Here is a 16594-nt window from a genome sequence, read left to right as displayed (position 1 = left end):
TTATAATTGTCATTACTTGTTTTACAGACAAATATTCTTAATTAAATCGTCTGGAAACTTTATTATTTAGATACTTTGAATAATTTTGAAGTAGTTCCTTAAATGTTTTCCGCAAAATTAACTATTACTATTAACCTTCAAAGCAGCTAAATAAATAGCTCTTATGGCATCGTTTCAAAAGTAATTTATAGTTTCGCTTTTCATAGGGTAACATAATGGTAAACACAAGTGTAATTGTTTTATAAGTCCAATACTTAAAATATCGATTATTTTATTACTACATATATATAATTTTTTATAACAAAATATTTAAAAAATATTTTTTCATTTCAATTCCATGCATTTGCTTTATGTTTCGGTAAAAATTTGAATCCATCAGGAACTTTGCCAAGCAACATTTCTCTGCATACAAAAAAAACAGAATTAGTATATTCAAAAGCACTTAAATTGCACGCGATCAAATAAAAAAACAGCCTTACGAAAGTTTAATCCAGTCGGCACAATTCGAACTCGCCATCATCGTTTCCAAATCGTTTCGCCCTTTGTAATAAGGTGGTCTATTATTCATTTTTTGTGGAGGATTTTCTAAAATTCCCACTGGAATATATCTAAAAATATTTAATTATTATTAGTATTAGTATTAATACTAGTATTATTACTATAATTAAAGCTTTTACATTTTTTCGCGAATGAACTAAACTGTAAAAAGGTAATATTGAATCCAGCTCGATACTTTAATTGACTTAAAATCGTTTACCTATACAAAAAGGATATCCATTCCAGCAAAAATCTCCTCGTCGTCTCAACACCCCGAGTATCAGAACCCCAATGTTCTAGACCATAATTTGTGAATCTTTTCATGATATCAAATCTTTCTGTGGCAGATATGTCAATAGTTCTTTTTTCTTTGATTTCTTGGAATATCCACGGCTTGATTAAGGCACCTCTTGCAATGCTCACCCCTTGCACGGTGGGACATTCGAGGCGACAACGAGCGTAATCATCGTAAGAAAGAATATCGCCAGTTCCGTAAACAGGTATTGGTACAGCAGCCTGAGCACAACGCTCTATGTAATCCCAATCAGCGAGTTTTGTATACCGTTGCTCACGAGATCTACCATGAATCTAAAACATTGAATAATTTAAAATAATACGTCGATTATATTAGTAGAAATCCAAAAATAGTGTCTCACGTTTATCATTGAAGCACCCCATTCTCTGAATTTAGGCATGAGTGTGTGTGCTGTGGGTTTATCCATGTATACGCCAGTTCTAGTTTTTACAGTAAATGGTATGTCTAAAACTTCTGAAGCACTTTTAACAACATGCTCTAAAACATTAAGTCGATTCATCATTCCACAACCAGAACCTTGTTTATAAATAAAATCTATGGGGCATCCTAAATTCAAATCAACAAAGTCCACCTCCATCTCATCATTAAGAAACTGGGAACATCTTGCTATCACACCAGCATTGTTGCCAGCTATTTGCACACCATATAAATCTTCACTAGCATGACGCTTAACCAATGCCCATTCTTCTAGAGCACCTTTTAACAAACGTGGGGACAATGCCATTTCACCACATGTAATGTCAGCTCCAAATTCTTTGCAAATACGACGAAATGGTAAATTTCCTACAGTTGTCAGAGGTGCCAACATCAATTTATCTCTCCAATCAATGGTCTTTTTTTCACTAGAACGAATTTTTATCACATCTGTGTTTAGGATTGGACCAATATCTTGTTCAGATTCCATAGGTACTGATTCTGGTTTCATTTCAATAGGGTTTTCTGCTCTAATTGTATCACACTTTATTTCAGGAACAATATTTTGTTCAGATTTTGCAGGTAATGTTCTTATTTCAATAGATTCTTTCTCTACTACAGAAGCATCACAATTTGTAGATTTATTAGACTTTGTATGCGTTTCCTTCCATTTCTGTTGATAGAAAATTAAAATTAAATTAAAATTAAATAAATATTTTAAATAAATTCTATGATATTATGTTTATACTAACTGGATTATGTTTTTTAATGATTGTTTCAGCTTTGCTAAAATCATATCTGTATTTCCTTAAATTTTCTAGTAAATCTCTATCAATTACATTTTTAGTTGCAGGAGGCAACTTTTTATAAGCTTCATATTTTTCTTTGTCAATGATATTAAACCCATCTGCAGTAATATGTTTGGATCCTACTCTACAAGCTAAGCCTCTTTGACATCTTCCTGTGGTTTCAAAACTTATACATACAGAGCTAATATCAGCAGGTTTTATTTTTAAATACTCAGCTCTGTCATGTATAAAAGTACATTTCTCATTTGTACACTTTTTTTCGGAATTTTCAACTGTTGCTTCAGCTATCCAAGGACATAAATTATGTTCTCGCAAAGCCTTAAAAGGTACACTTCTGTTTTTATTTTGTCCCCTAGGCTTGTCTTTTTTTTGCTTTTTGGCTGGTGGTTCGCTTGACAGGTTTTCTTCATTACTTTTTGTTTCAGATTCAAAAGAATCTTTATCATTCACCTTATTTCCACTTTGTGTCCTCACATTATCTTCCAAAATAAACCTTAAAAAAAATGTTAGTCATTATATTTTCTCCAATAACATTTCACTACTACATATTTAATCAAATTATAATACAAATTTCTTCACAAGTATATAAAATATTTCATGACGAATGTTGAATACAATTAAAAGTATAAAGTGAAATTATTTATGTCAAAATTATGATACATACTCAGGTTTGATAGCACAGACGCCGGTACGTTTGGTACTATCCGGCTTTTCCAAAGTTTGATTTATACAATTATTATCTTCTGTCATTGTAAATATGAGTTGCTACACTGACAGTCACTAGTATATTAAATACTAAGAATTCTAATTCTAATTATCTTTATTGATGAAATCAAATACAACTTATAACACGAGCTATAACTTGTATGGTAATACTTGATGTCTGCTTGTTATAAGAACTCATTGACCATGTGCTCAACGCTTGTCGCTTACTATTTTTTAGGCGCAGTGCGCATGTGACTGATGCTCTGATGAACGCGCGCATTTTTTAAGTGCTATAAGCTGAGTGCATTGTAAATAGATCGGTACTGATATTAAATACCCTCATCGTTGGTATCCTCTCTTAAAAAAGAGATTAGTAGAATTTCGTAGACACCTTCATACTCGAATACAAATTAAGCACATTGATAGTTGACAGTAGTTGTGCAATGAGCGGAAATTTGAAAAATTGATCGTTTAACACTTGTGTTTTGAATTCAAGTTATTTAAATAATCATTTCTTGGACTGAAATATTTTTTTAATCATAACAAAAAGAAAAAAGAATATCTTCTTAAGATTTAAAATTTATTCAATAATTCATCACAAGCGTAATTCAATATATAACACGAAGTATAATTTTTAATCAAACCACAGTGTAAGTAAAATATTATCAAATTTTGAATTACGAGTAATTTTTAATTTCTTGAAGCGTGTTGGATATTGTTTGTGAGTAAATTATGATTGGACTGTTGCAATGATGTTTATATTTGTATTATAAAATAGATAAAAAATAATTCAGGGTCCGAACAAAATGCCGAAATGTCCCTCGAAAGTTAGAATGTATCTCAGATGTTTTAAATTGTTCTGCTAATTCATGAAAACACATATACAATGAAATAATTAAGTTTTTACAATACAATATTAACTTAATGATAGTTTTTTATGCTCAGGGACTGAATAATACTGAGTTAACTCATTTAGAATACAAACGTCGCATTATAAGAAAAGTAACAAACAAGACAAGTAGTCAACACCCCCCAGAATAGAGGAAATGATCAGGAAAAGGATGTGAAGTTCTTTCTGGCACTTATGTATCATGTTTTGAATGTAAATTACATATAAACTGTAAAAACTTGATGGAAGTAAGAAGTTTAGAGGAAAATAAATCTAAAAAGTTTTTTTTTTACAATTAATCTTTTATTTTTTGTTTATAAAAAAATTAACCTTGCTTTTGCGCAAGCTCTTTTTGCTTGGCTTTTTCGAGTTTAGCAATTCTGGCAGCAGACTTGCTGCCGAGCATTCCTCCACCCCAGTGACGACGGATTTCATCGAAGCGATCATTGAAGTTCGTCTTGATAGCCTCAACAATCTTGGTGAAGTTGGCTCTATCACCAGCATCAACCTGAAATTTTAAAATTTTTATATTATAATGACTGTAGAATTTTCATTCTCATTTTTTCAAGTATATTATTTTACTCAGTAAGACTAATCAAATATTCATAGCAATCATAGGATTGGCTGTTTTTTCATCATATTTGAAAATGCATTTTGTCCAAAATATAAAAAACACAAAATATACCTGAGTCAAAGCAACGGCTGTGCATGTCTTCCTCCTGACAAGACGGCCCAAGCGAGCTTTGCCCTTGATAATGCAGTATGGGACACCCATTTTGCGGCACAAAGCTGGCAAGAAGATAACAATCTCAATTGGGTCGACATCATGGGCGATGACAACCAATTGAGCTTTCTTCTGCTCAACTAGGGTAGTGACTGCATTGGCACCACTTCGGATGACGTTGGGTTTCTTGGAAGGAGTATCTTCCTTCTTTTCCACCTTCTTTTCAGCACGTGCCTTCAAGCGCAATTTCTTAGCCAAAGCTGTTTCTGGTCTATACTTTTCCAGCAACTTGAAGAGCTGGGTGGCATTTTGTTTGTCCAACGTTTGGTTGAACTGATTGATTGGTGGTGGCACCTTCAATCTTTTGTAGAGAACTGATTTTTGTCTCTGTATCCTAATGTATTTAGGGAATTTAACAAAACGCGACAGATCACGCTCCGGCTGGATATCCTGCCCTATAAACAAAATAAAATACAATTAATCATATGCTCAGATACATACATGAAAGATAAAAAATAAATTTAAATTATTATAGTTTCAGAAAAAATAGAATATATCACAAACAATCATTGGATTGGCTCTATAATCTTCATCATATACATGTGTATGTAAAGTTAAAAAGGTGAAAATTATCAACTTAATCTCATGGCTCATTTGACAGTAATATGAGGATACTCACCGATACCGAAGTTTCGGGTCCGCTTCTCAAACAAGGGGTTAGTGAGCTTCTTTGGCTCAACTTTTTTGACTGCCAAAGGAGCAGCAGCTACCTTCTTGCCTACCTTCTTCTTCGCCTGCAATATAACAACATATAAATTAATGACCAAAACTTAGTTTGCTCAGATGATAGAAGGGAAACTTTCCGGCGCGCCATGTGCTTGTAATCACATAACGTGCCAAACAATCTTGCCGCAGTTTTCTGATTTTTAAAAGATTGAATGTGAAAAGGGAACTTGTCATTCTGTTTTGAGTTTTTAAACATATGTCTCTTTACGCATTACTACTTTTGAAATATAAAAATTGAGATATTGCATTTGGATGCTTGTTGGAACACGTTGTAGCTTATAGGTTGGAGGTCATAAATACTAATAATTTCGCCAACTGCAGTTCTAATCTTATTTAAATAGTATTTAACAGAGTAAGAATAATCAATAAAAATTATAAAAATTAATTAGCCGGCAATTTATAAATAATATTTGTTAAAAACAAACCTTTTTTTGGACCATCTTGTGACTATCGTGCAATTGCTGCAGAGAGAAAGACTTGCACGCAGCCACGGCACGCAGCTCGAATTAGAGCACACTTACAATAGCGCCAAACGAGCTGCGCACTTTTTCGAAATGACGAAAAAAAATTAATTTCTCCATTAATTTTTGTTTTAGATTTAAAATAATCTGTATTATGCTCCTTATCAAAATATTTTTACTATACTAGCATTGAAGCTACTGCCTTCATTTAAAGTTATAATAATTTTTAATAAAAAAACATATAGTCAAGCATTTTTTCTTATAATTATTTTAAAATTCAATTTTCAATCAAAGTTTAACATATTGGATAAAATTGTTTTTATTTCCTGTCATTTATTATATGATTTACTACAGAGTCAGTAGTATGTAAATACAATAAATATTAGCTTTCCCAATTAAATCAACCACAACTTGTAACATTAGCTAGAAACTTTAAGCACGCGCATTTTTCGAGCATAGCGCTTGTATTGTAAATAGACCTATGCAGATACTAAATACCCTCATCAAATCATTATTATTATATCCTATATATTATTGTATATTCTGATGATAAACTGATGCGATTTCTATTAATTATACTCTTTTGAATATATGGACTATTTAAATATAGTTGTCAATTTCGGTTCTTTACGCTCTTTTATTGCGCGAAATGAGTCTGAAATAGTGGAACTAGGCTCGAAAATATTCGTTGCGGTATTCCACATTAGATACATTCAAGACTTAAAATGAAAATTTGTACTGAATATAAAAATATTTTATTTTAATGATCATAAATATGATAATATAGCAAATCCAATCATCATTAAACTTATTCATTTTTTAAGTATCAAATAATAAGATGTGAACCAGGAAATGGATGAATTTTTGGTAAAATATACAATTTAGTTCATAATTAAAATACATTTTTTAGTTTCAGAAATAGTTATTATCATCAATTAATAATAACTTACTTCGGGTATTATTACATTTGTTGTTACAACAATGGTTTATAGAATAATTTTTTATTTTTAATAAGATCAAAATCTATCTTTAAACAATTTTTTCAAGTTCCCTAGCATAATCAATGGTTAAAGTTGCAAGATCAGCACTTGGTATTGGTTCAACATGTTTCTTTTCATTAAGTGCCTCAAAATGTATAAATCCATCGTTTGCTAATGTCCAATTTTTCTTTGCACAATACTGCATGATTTCTTTAGTATTTAAATTTAGCATTCTAGCTGCATCTTCAATTGAAATTTTATCAAAAGCACTTTCCACACAAGCTCCAATTTCGTCTCTAACTGTGTTCAACAAAATGTCCATGAAAAAATTCTTTGAATAAATTGTTCCTTGGGCGTTTCTAAAAATTTTGTCATAAGAGCCTTCCATTAGCCACTGTTCTAACTGACGTGGAACCAGTATACATGGATCAACTTCAAGTCGGTCTGCTGGTAGCAGCTCAAGTTCTGTATGAAATTCTGCAACTCTATTTTGAGAAAGAAGGAACATAAGATTCAATCCAAGGAGATCATACATATTCTGTGATTCTTTTATGCTATATTTATAATCAAAGTAATAATTTTTAAGCTGTGCCATGTATCGTTCAAATGATGGTATGTCATGATTGGCTACACTCCATTTAGCACCAATTTCAAGGATATCCCCTATATAAAATATCAAAAATTAAAATATATATGTTTTATTAATGCTTTTATATATAAATTAAGAATTACTCACGAGCAAGATATAATTCTCTTTCATGTGCCTTGCCTCCAAGATCACTTGTTGGTAGGAAAGATAATTGTGTTAACAAAATCTATAAAAAAATGAAAATTTAAAACTATATTAAATAATTTTTTAAGATGAATATTCAATCGATTCTATTGATAAATCAATTATGTGCAAGCATGACCGTACAAAATTGACAGTATAATTTGAGGTTACATTCAAAAATTGAACATTGTTAGGAGATAATGATAGTGGACTCTAATGTAATCATTAATACCTTGAGTTCTTTTAACATGTCTCCACATAATTTCAAATTAGGCGATCTCTTATCCCATTCTTTTTTCAAAACATTACATTTCGCTTCTAAATTATCGAGAGCCGCCATGATCGTCGTTGAGATGATGTGTTTACTTGGAGTGTTCTGTCTGATTCATGTATATAGAAACTTTGCGGGCAAAATCCGTACCACTTTCTGACAACTCAATTGGTTGTTCTCAAAACAAATAAGATTTCGATCGCGCGTCTCTAATTATTATGATTTAAAAAAGGATTCTTTATTGAAAATTTTCAAATCATTTAATAATATAGTACAGCCAGTAACTTTATACGTTCCATAGCAATTACTTTTAAAGGTGTACAGATCGATGTTTTTAATTTAAAGCAAGAATGTTTAAAATTTCAATTTAATATAAAAACGTTTATATAACTTTCTACATTACTTTAGCTATTGTTTAATGATATTTTTTTTAAATTTTTAGAAACTCAATTTTTTTACGTACTAAATCTTTACAGTTTCGAACTTTATCACTCGATTCTCGCGTTTATTTAAAATACATTGCACATGCGCAAATTTGTGTCCAGACCTTGACAAGTGGCAAGTCATAAAATCAGTCAGCATTAGCAATCAACATCATAGGCAAAAATCATTGTAATTCGCAATTTTTTAGGCAGGAACAAAATATTAGATATTTGCGATCCATCATAAATAGGTGCTCGAACTGACCAATTGGAATGTTCAATTAATTATATTAACCTAACCGCACAGAAGAAATAGTTTTGATAAGAGTGTGGGCAATTGGCATTACAATAAGCTTTGATGATACTAATGTTTTGATAATTTTTTAACATTCGTCGAGCTCTAATCTTAAATACAAGTCAAAATGAAAGTTAAAGTTAAAATGTTGATGGGAGAAGAACATATCTTCGAAGTAAGTACATGAAAAAATGTCTGCAACTTTTTAAAATTACATCTAACTTTTGTGGTTAATATTTTTAGATACTACCAACAGAAACTATATTGCAAGTAAAAGAAAAAATTCGAGATAAATTAGCAATAGATGTACCACAACAAAGTTTGTTGTTCATGGGGAAAGCTCTGACAGGTAAAATATTAAAATTTATCATTGAATATTGTAATTTTTATTTTCTATAATTAATCATTCAATTTCAGATGAAAATGAAGTTGGTTTTTACCCAGGAATTAAAGATGAAAGTAAACTAATTTTAGTCAAAAAAGCTCCACAGACTAGTACACCTAAAAATGGTCTTCACACATTTAAAACAGAGATTTTAAAAGTATTAAAGAATTATTATACTGAATCTGATGCATTAACAATTGCTAATCAAACAATAAAAGACTTACAAATCAAAGTTGCTCACATGAGCTATGACGATTTAGAAAGATTAGCTACAGCATTATTGCAAGATCAAGAAAACAATGTATGACTTATTATGATTCACCAATTCATAAGATTTTAGTTTCAATTTTTCATAATGATACATTTTTACAAAATTTTGTTCACTTGTGTGTAAAAAATTGTTTATTGTGTACAATAAGTAGAAAATCATGATAATAATTGTAATTTACTCACTAGCAATACAAAAATATTTATTTTTATCTCATTCATGACTTACATTTATTGAATCACAAAAGCGCTTAGCCAAAGCATATTTAATATTTTACAAATAATAAAATAAAAAATTAAAGTTAAATTAAACTTCATGGATCTGCTAAGTCCAACTGCCTGAAATACCTGGCTACTAAACATATAAAAAGATTCAAAGATACCACATCATTGATTTTTGTTGGTTCCTGCGTCAATGAATAGTAATATTATAACTTATTTCCTAAATGAAAATCATTAAAATATATTTTTTTTCTTACCAATTTAGCCCTCATAGATGCACAATACCTTGCTAAAGATCGAAGGCAAGAGCACATGTCAGGGTTTAAAGGCAATTCTAAAGCAGACAATAATGCATACAACCATCTCCCTAATTCTGCTTGAATAAGTTCTTGCTTTTCTAAATAATTAACTAAATATTCTAAAACTTGTTCGATAGATGGCTGATTAATTGATAAAATAATACTGAGCAAAGGTTCTATATAATTTTCATTAGTAGTGGTGCATACTTTGATCCAGCCTTCTTGATCACTTATATCAGGCTGAAAAGTTAACAATTACTTAATATATCTTTTGAAAATTTTACTTTACTGAGAACTTAAAAACTTATGTACCAATTTCACTTTACACGACAGCCTTCTCTTTTTTTTATTTTTTATTTCATCTCTAAATTGTGCTATTTCCATTCTTATTTGAGAAAATTCTGATATTTGGTGATTTTGCCATTCTTGAGTGGGACCCATGCAGTCTGGAGCTTTGATGCACTCTGGCAACTGCAAATGCATAAAACAAGAGTGAAAAAAAGGACTAAATTGGTCAAAATAAATTCATTAACAAGGTACCAACTGGCTTGACATTCAATGTGGGTTTTTTAAAACGCGAGTCATCGATTTTTGCGTATGCAACATCATCACAATTCCTCGCTTCGTATCTGTAAAACAATATATTTAAACAATTTTTAACAATAACCGATGAGATAAAAAAAATCATTTACATGACTCGTTTAATGTATTCTTCTCCAGTTGCGGGTAAGCCTGAAAGGTCCAGCGATTCCTCGTCGAGTTTCCCGGAGTACAAAACTGGCTCTTTAAAGGGATCGTTCATTTTTTTATCGATAAAATGTCAAGATCGCAATATCACATGTAATTCATAAATGAATTTTTAAGCAACCGTTTAGAATCTTGCACAAAATCGAATAACCTATTGATTCTGACTGTCAACAAAAATGTGCTTCTCGCAAATTGCAGACGAAACGAGCAGGGTCATGAACTGAAGTTACTCGCTGGCTGCTGCTGTCCTACTGCGAGGCTCAACTTGACGTTTGCATTGTTGGCACCTGTTATTGGCCATATGATTACGCATATGAATACCGGAATAAGTTATCACAACACAACAAACATTTTGGTTTAAAGCTGTTGGCAATTGGTTTCGTGCAAATTCTGTTTTTTTAGTATAATAATAAAACTGAAATTTATTAATCGTACACAATTTCGATAGAGATCGTTTATCACAAAGAAAGGATCGGATAAATTCATTAATTTATATGAGGTAAAAATGGCTGATGAAGAAAAAGAACAAACTTTAGAAGAACATTTAGCAGAGTGGCGAGCTTCCATAGTGACTTATCCTCCTCATGTTCAAGCTGTCATTGACAAAGTAATTGTTCAACTTGTGCTTTAATTTTGAAATCAAAAGATGATTTATTCAACCAATTGTTTACAGGTTATTCCTAGTAGCGATCCTTTGGATCAACCAGATTTTAATCCAGTTGACTACATAAATACTCTTTTTCCAACCGAGCAGTCTCTAGTTAATATTGATGAAGTTATTAATAAACTGGAAAATGAAAGTAAACAAATTAATAAAGAAATGCGCCAACTGATTGGAGGACAAACTGGTAACACCCAAGATGGAAAAATAGCTCTAGATAACACTCAAAAAGTTATCAAACAATTATTTGGACAAATTAAAGATATTAAACGAATGGCTGAAGAATCAGAAGAAACAGTAAAAGAAATTACAAGAGATATTAAGCAATTGGATTTTGCAAAAAAAAATTTGACTGTTTCTATCACAACTTTAAATCATCTGCATATGCTTGTAGAAGGAGTAGAAACTTTAAAGTAAGCAGTAAAATAATTTTATAAGAAAGTTGATGATGAAAATTATTATAATTTGCAGAGACTTAACAAAAAGAAAACAATACAAAGAAATAGTTCTACCACTTCAAGCTGTAATGGAAGTGATGAAATATTTTCATAATCATATGGATACACCTCAAATAAAAAATGTTTATGATGAAGTGAGAAAATTTTACTGGATATTTCAATATTTTTGGAAGTATGAGTAATGTTACACCTCTAATTTTCAATTTTTAGATAAAAAAAATTCATGTTGAATTAGCTCAACAGATAACAACAGATTTCAAGGAAACATTTACTGGACAGAATGCTAAGAATTTTGCTCATCTAACTGATGCATGTCTTGTGTTATCTGTTCTTGATCCTAAAGTCAAGTAGGTTTCTAACTATTTATAAATATGTAATCGACTATTATTAAAGACTTATCTTTTTCAGGAAAGAGCTTTTACAATGGTTTGTAACTATGCAACTACAAGAATACACACATTTATTTGATGAGAACCAAGAATTTGCTTGGTTAGACAAAATTGATCGCCGCTATGCTTGGATTAAAAAACATTTAATTGATTTTGAAGCAAAATTTGGCAATATATTTCCACAGGATTGGGAAGTATCTGAACGCATAGCTGTACAATTTTGTTTTGTAACAAGAGAAGATTTATCAAAGTTAATGCATAAACGTACTGCTGAAATAGATGTTAAATTACTATTGTATGCCATACAGCGAACAACTAATTTTGAAACATTATTAGCTAAAAGATTTACTGGCATTACTTTAGAAGAAATTAATAAAAAAGAAGGTAAAGCAGATGAAAAAGAATCACAATCTGCAAAAACTGCTGCTGGCAATCCTTTTGAAGAGACCACTGCGAAAAACCAGGTATTTATATTAAAAAAATTTTTGAACATCATCAATTTCACTTTTACTATGGTCTAAATAATTCATTTTTATTTTTTGGTATATTTATTGTTTTTAGTCAACAGAATCAGATATGAAGCAACTTGCCTCACCTTTCACAAATTTAATTGGACGTTGTTTTGAATCATATTTATATATTTACATTGAAAGTCTTGACCGCAATTTAGCCGAACTTTTAGACAAGTTTATTGCTGATTGTAAAACTCGGCCTCCCGGTGCAGGTGGAATACACGAAACTGGTCAACAAGAAGGTCCAAGCAGTGTACTTTCTTCTTGTGCCGATTTATTTGTATTTTATAAAAAATGCATGTTGCAATGTACCCAATTAAGTTCTGGTGCTATAATGTTGAATTTGGCAGAAGTTTTCCAAAAATACCTTAGAGAGTATGCTGTTAAAATTCTCCAAAATAATTTACCAAAGTAAGTGGCTTGAAATGTTTTTTGTACTACGTGAAATCGTTATAATATTCAATGGTTTTTGTTCGAAAGAATCGGAGGTGGTAGTATCGGTACAAGCGTCAGCAATATTACTCGCGATTTTCGAGATTTGTCAACATCTGGGTTCATTCAAAATTTCCAAAGTTTTTTAAAAGAAGGTGAGAGCAGCAAATTTAACAAAGAAGAACAGGCACGCATTTGCTGGTAAGCATAAGTAAATACAAACAATAATTGAATTCAGCAACGTTACAAACGAATTTTTTCCAATTATTGCATGCGAAACGTTATGTGAAATATCGATATTAATAAGTTATTGTATTAAAGTGTAATTATACTATTTCTCGCAATAAATTTCCCATATTATAGCATTTTGACGACAGCCGAGTATTGTCTCGAAACTACACAACAGTTAGAAGAAAAACTTCGATTAAAAACAGATAAAATGTATGCAGATAGGATTAATTTATCTCAAGAACAAGACATATTCCATGGGTATGCAATAACATCTTTGGTTTTAGAAACTCAAATTTGGAACTTATCATTTGATTAAATTTTGCAGTGTAATATCCAACTGTATACAACTGCTTGTTCAAGATTTAGAATTAGCATGTGAACCAGCAATGAACGCAATGATAAAAGTAAGCTTATACAACAATTTTATCCTCTAAAAATTGTATCTTATTCATATGGCTAATTTTCAGTGAAGTTGAGTAGCCAAAAATATTTTTTTTTCTACGCATACGAAAAACTTGTTGTTTCCGATGTTAAAAATGTACCAACGACATCTTGGAGCGCATTGCCACCGAAGCTTCCCGTCTGGCTCACTATAACGAGAGATCGACCATCTCCTCCCGGGAGACCCAAACCGCCGTCAGGCTTCTTTTGTCAAGTTAAGGACTCTGAAAAAGGCTCATAAAAGGTCCCAATTTTTCCAAAAATTTTTTGGAACATTTCTGACATCGGAAAGAACAAGTTTTTCATATTAGCAGAAAAACGTATTTGTGGCCATTCGATTTCACTGAGAATCGGCTATAAATTAACTGTGGTTTTGAATAAAACGATCTCCTATGTTCTAACTAAAAAGCATAATTATTAATCATACTATTTTTTCATCTATCAGATGCAATGGAGCTCGATTGAAACTGTTGGTGATCAAAGCGGCTATGTCAGTACAATATTGTCTCATCTTCGCCAAACCATCCCCGTTATACGAGATCAATTATCATCATGCAGAAAATACTTCACACAATTATGTGTTAAATTTGTTTCGTAAGTTCTTCTCATTTTTTATTGTTTTATGCTTTTTCGACTGACTCTTATGTTTTACAGATCATTTATTCCAAAGCTAACACAGCAGATATTCAAGTGTAAACCCTTGAGCACCGTCGGAACTGAACAGTTGCTTTTAGATGTTCATATGTTAAAAACAGCTCTTTTGGATCTTCCATCAGCAGGATCTTCTGTTCAACGTAAGGCCCCAGCTATGTACACAAAGGTACAATAAAATTTTCATTGTTTTTAATATAATAATAATAAGTAAATTAAAATTTAACTGTTGGAATGATTTTTATTCATTATAAATTCGTTAGGTTGTAATAAAGGGTATGAGCAATGCTGAAATGTTGCTAAAAGTTGTAATGGCTCCGACAGATTCTCCAAGTTGTTTTGCTGATCAGTGTAAAAAGTTGTTACCTGATCTCAAAATTCCAGAATTCCAAAAAATCTTGGATATGAAGGTATATTATAAAGTGAATAATAAAATTTATAGATTAATTTATGAATATACACAATGACAAATTTTAAAATTCAGGGACTAAGAAAAACTGAGCAAACTCAATTAATTGAAGAATTTAAACATCGTATTGCAAGTGAAGCAACAAACGAGACAAACAGTCATCTCCCCCCAGAGAGCCCTGAACATGAAGCTGGACGAATTCAAAAATTAGAAAAACTGATAAAGAAAAGGATGTGAAGTCCTTTTCTATGCTTATTTTTAGTATTTTTGTAAATAAATTATATATTATAATATATAAACTGTAAAAACTTGATAGAAGTAATAAGTTCAAAAAGAAAATAAATCTTAAAAAATTTTGTTTTTACGATAAATCTTTTATTTTTTGTTTATAAAAATTAACCTTGCTTCTGTGCAAGCTCTTTTTGCTTGGCTTTTTCGAGTTTAGCAATTCTGGCGGCAGACTTGCTGCCGAGCATTCCTCCACCCCAGTGACGACGGATTTCATCGAAGCGATCATTGAAGTTCGTCTTGATAGCCTCAACAATCTTGGTGAAGTTGGCTCTATCACCAGCATCAACCTGAAATTTTAAAATTTTTATATTATAATGACTGTAGAATTTTCATTCTCATTTTTTCAAGTATATTATTTTACTCAGTAAGACTAATCAAATATTCATAGCAATCATAGGATTGGCTGTTTTTTCATCATATTTGAAAATGCATTTTGTCCAAAATATAAAAAACACAAAATATACCTGAGTCAAAGCAACGGCTGTGCATGTCTTCCTCCTGACAAGACGGCCCAAGCGAGCTTTGCCCTTGATAATGCAGTATGGGACACCCATTTTGCGGCACAAAGCTGGCAAGAAGATAACAATCTCAATTGGGTCGACATCATGGGCGATGACAACCAATTGAGCTTTCTTCTGCTCAACTAGGGTAGTGACTGCATTGGCACCACTTCGGATGACGTTGGGTTTCTTGGAAGGAGTATCTTCCTTCTTTTCCACCTTCTTTTCAGCACGTGCCTTCAAGCGCAATTTCTTAGCCAAAGCTGTTTCTGGTCTATACTTTTCCAGCAACTTGAAGAGCTGGGTGGCATTTTGTTTGTCCAACGTTTGGTTGAACTGATTGATTGGTGGTGGCACCTTCAATCTTTTGTAGAGAACTGATTTTTGTCTCTGTATCCTAATGTATTTAGGGAATTTAACAAAACGCGACAGATCACGCTCCGGCTGGATATCCTGCCCTATAAACAAAATAAAATACAATTAATCATATGCTCAGATACATACATGAAAGATAAAAAATAAATTTAAATTATTATAGTTTCAGGAAAAATAGAATATATCACAAACAATCATTGGATTGGCTCTATAATCTTCATCATGTACATGTGTATGTAAAGTTAAGAAGGTGAAAATTATCAACTTAATCTCATGGCTCATTTGACAGTAGTATAAGGATACTTACCGATACCGAAGTTTCTAGTCCTCTTTTCAAACAGGGGGTTAGTGAGCTTCTTTGGCTCAACTTTTTTGACTGCCAAAGGAGCAGCAGCTACCTTCTTGCCTACCTTCTTCTTTGCCTGCAATATAACAACATGTAAATTAATGACCAAAACTTAGTTTGTTCAGATGATAGAAGGAAAACTTTTCGACGCGCCATGTGCTTATAATCACATGACGTTCCAAACGATCTTGTCGCAGTTTTCTGATTTTTTAAAGATTGAATGTGAAAAGGAAAATTGTTGTTCTGTTTTAAGTATTTAAACATATATCTCTTTACTCATAACTACTTTTGAAATATGAAAATTGAGATGATGAATACGGATTCTTGGATAGGAACACGTTGTATCTTATAGGTTAAGGAAGTGAATAATAATAATTTCCCGTTTTTCATTATTTAACTCATCACATTAATTCAAAATAGTGTTAGAATGAAAGTTCTTAAATAATAATTTTTAGTAACATACTTTCTTTTGCACCATTTTATCTATTTATTATAGAATGAGTGCCGACGTTGGCAGGCAGTGGGCTAAGAAGCTTTCTTGAGTTGAGAATCTATAAAGATCTCACGAACGGCGGCTCTCTCTATAACTAAATTCCA

At 31.5% G+C, this 16594-nt stretch overlaps 7 protein-coding genes across 7 annotated transcripts; 2 read left to right on the top strand and 5 right to left on the bottom strand.

Annotated features, from left to right (window-relative positions):
• Positions 1 to 319: 319 nt before the first annotated feature.
• LOC106655116 (tRNA-dihydrouridine(47) synthase [NAD(P)(+)]-like) lies at positions 320 to 2957 on the bottom strand. Its single transcript, XM_014375333.2, has 6 exons — positions 2741 to 2957; positions 2020 to 2569; positions 1194 to 1940; positions 758 to 1125; positions 480 to 608; positions 320 to 402 (listed from the first exon to the last, which is right to left on the bottom strand). Exons 1-6 carry the CDS (start codon positions 2824 to 2826, stop codon positions 330 to 332), a joined length of 1953 nt encoding a protein of 650 aa, XP_014230819.1. The 5' UTR covers positions 2827 to 2957; the 3' UTR covers positions 320 to 329.
• Positions 2958 to 3957: 1000 nt separating this feature from the next.
• Positions 3958 to 5712, bottom strand: LOC106655101 (60S ribosomal protein L7a-like). Its single transcript, XM_014375316.2, has 4 exons — positions 5606 to 5712; positions 5074 to 5188; positions 4356 to 4849; positions 3958 to 4178 (listed from the first exon to the last, which is right to left on the bottom strand). Exons 1-4 carry the CDS (start codon positions 5618 to 5620, stop codon positions 3996 to 3998), a joined length of 807 nt encoding a protein of 268 aa, XP_014230802.1. The 5' UTR covers positions 5621 to 5712; the 3' UTR covers positions 3958 to 3995.
• Positions 5713 to 6373: 661 nt separating this feature from the next.
• On the bottom strand, positions 6374 to 7885 carry LOC106655128 (26S proteasome non-ATPase regulatory subunit 8-like). The gene is made up of 3 exons (XM_014375349.2): positions 7626 to 7885; positions 7358 to 7436; positions 6374 to 7284 (listed from the first exon to the last, which is right to left on the bottom strand). Exons 1-3 carry the CDS (start codon positions 7731 to 7733, stop codon positions 6671 to 6673), a joined length of 801 nt encoding a protein of 266 aa, XP_014230835.1. The 5' UTR covers positions 7734 to 7885; the 3' UTR covers positions 6374 to 6670.
• An 84-nt stretch (positions 7886 to 7969) lies between these two features.
• LOC106655114 (ubiquitin-like protein 4A) lies at positions 7970 to 9250 on the top strand. Its single transcript, XM_014375330.2, has 3 exons — positions 7970 to 8556; positions 8625 to 8730; positions 8799 to 9250. The coding sequence occupies exons 1-3, from the start codon at positions 8509 to 8511 to the stop codon at positions 9071 to 9073; spliced, it is 429 nt and encodes a 142-aa protein (XP_014230816.1). The 5' UTR covers positions 7970 to 8508; the 3' UTR covers positions 9074 to 9250.
• Positions 9251 to 9263: 13 nt separating this feature from the next.
• Positions 9264 to 10539, bottom strand: LOC106655113 (gem-associated protein 2). Its single transcript, XM_014375329.2, has 5 exons — positions 10247 to 10539; positions 10099 to 10183; positions 9867 to 10025; positions 9513 to 9794; positions 9264 to 9440 (listed from the first exon to the last, which is right to left on the bottom strand). The coding sequence occupies exons 1-5, from the start codon at positions 10354 to 10356 to the stop codon at positions 9348 to 9350; spliced, it is 729 nt and encodes a 242-aa protein (XP_014230815.1). The 5' UTR covers positions 10357 to 10539; the 3' UTR covers positions 9264 to 9347.
• A 36-nt stretch (positions 10540 to 10575) lies between these two features.
• On the top strand, positions 10576 to 14759 carry LOC106655099 (vacuolar protein sorting-associated protein 53 homolog). Its single transcript, XM_014375311.2, has 14 exons — positions 10576 to 10677; positions 10750 to 10908; positions 10975 to 11375; positions 11434 to 11554; positions 11631 to 11767; positions 11829 to 12273; positions 12371 to 12732; positions 12802 to 12954; positions 13117 to 13242; positions 13310 to 13388; positions 13871 to 14019; positions 14080 to 14245; positions 14340 to 14486; positions 14561 to 14759. The coding sequence occupies exons 2-14, from the start codon at positions 10807 to 10809 to the stop codon at positions 14720 to 14722; spliced, it is 2550 nt and encodes an 849-aa protein (XP_014230797.1). The 5' UTR covers positions 10576 to 10677; positions 10750 to 10806; the 3' UTR covers positions 14723 to 14759.
• Positions 14760 to 14843: 84 nt separating this feature from the next.
• LOC106655098 (60S ribosomal protein L7a-like) lies at positions 14844 to 16572 on the bottom strand. Its single transcript, XM_014375310.2, has 4 exons — positions 16461 to 16572; positions 15959 to 16073; positions 15241 to 15734; positions 14844 to 15063 (listed from the first exon to the last, which is right to left on the bottom strand). Exons 1-4 carry the CDS (start codon positions 16473 to 16475, stop codon positions 14881 to 14883), a joined length of 807 nt encoding a protein of 268 aa, XP_014230796.1. The 5' UTR covers positions 16476 to 16572; the 3' UTR covers positions 14844 to 14880.
• Between the last annotated feature and the right edge of the window lie 22 nt (positions 16573 to 16594).

This window comes from Trichogramma pretiosum, unplaced genomic scaffold (assembly GCF_000599845.2).
Source record: "Trichogramma pretiosum strain Unisexual culture from Peru unplaced genomic scaffold, Tpre_2.0 scaffold2, whole genome shotgun sequence".
NCBI classification, from domain to species: Eukaryota; Metazoa; Arthropoda; class Insecta; order Hymenoptera; family Trichogrammatidae; genus Trichogramma; species Trichogramma pretiosum.
The sequence above is the reverse complement of the archived record's forward strand: the minus strand, read 5'-3'. Positions and strand labels throughout refer to the sequence as shown.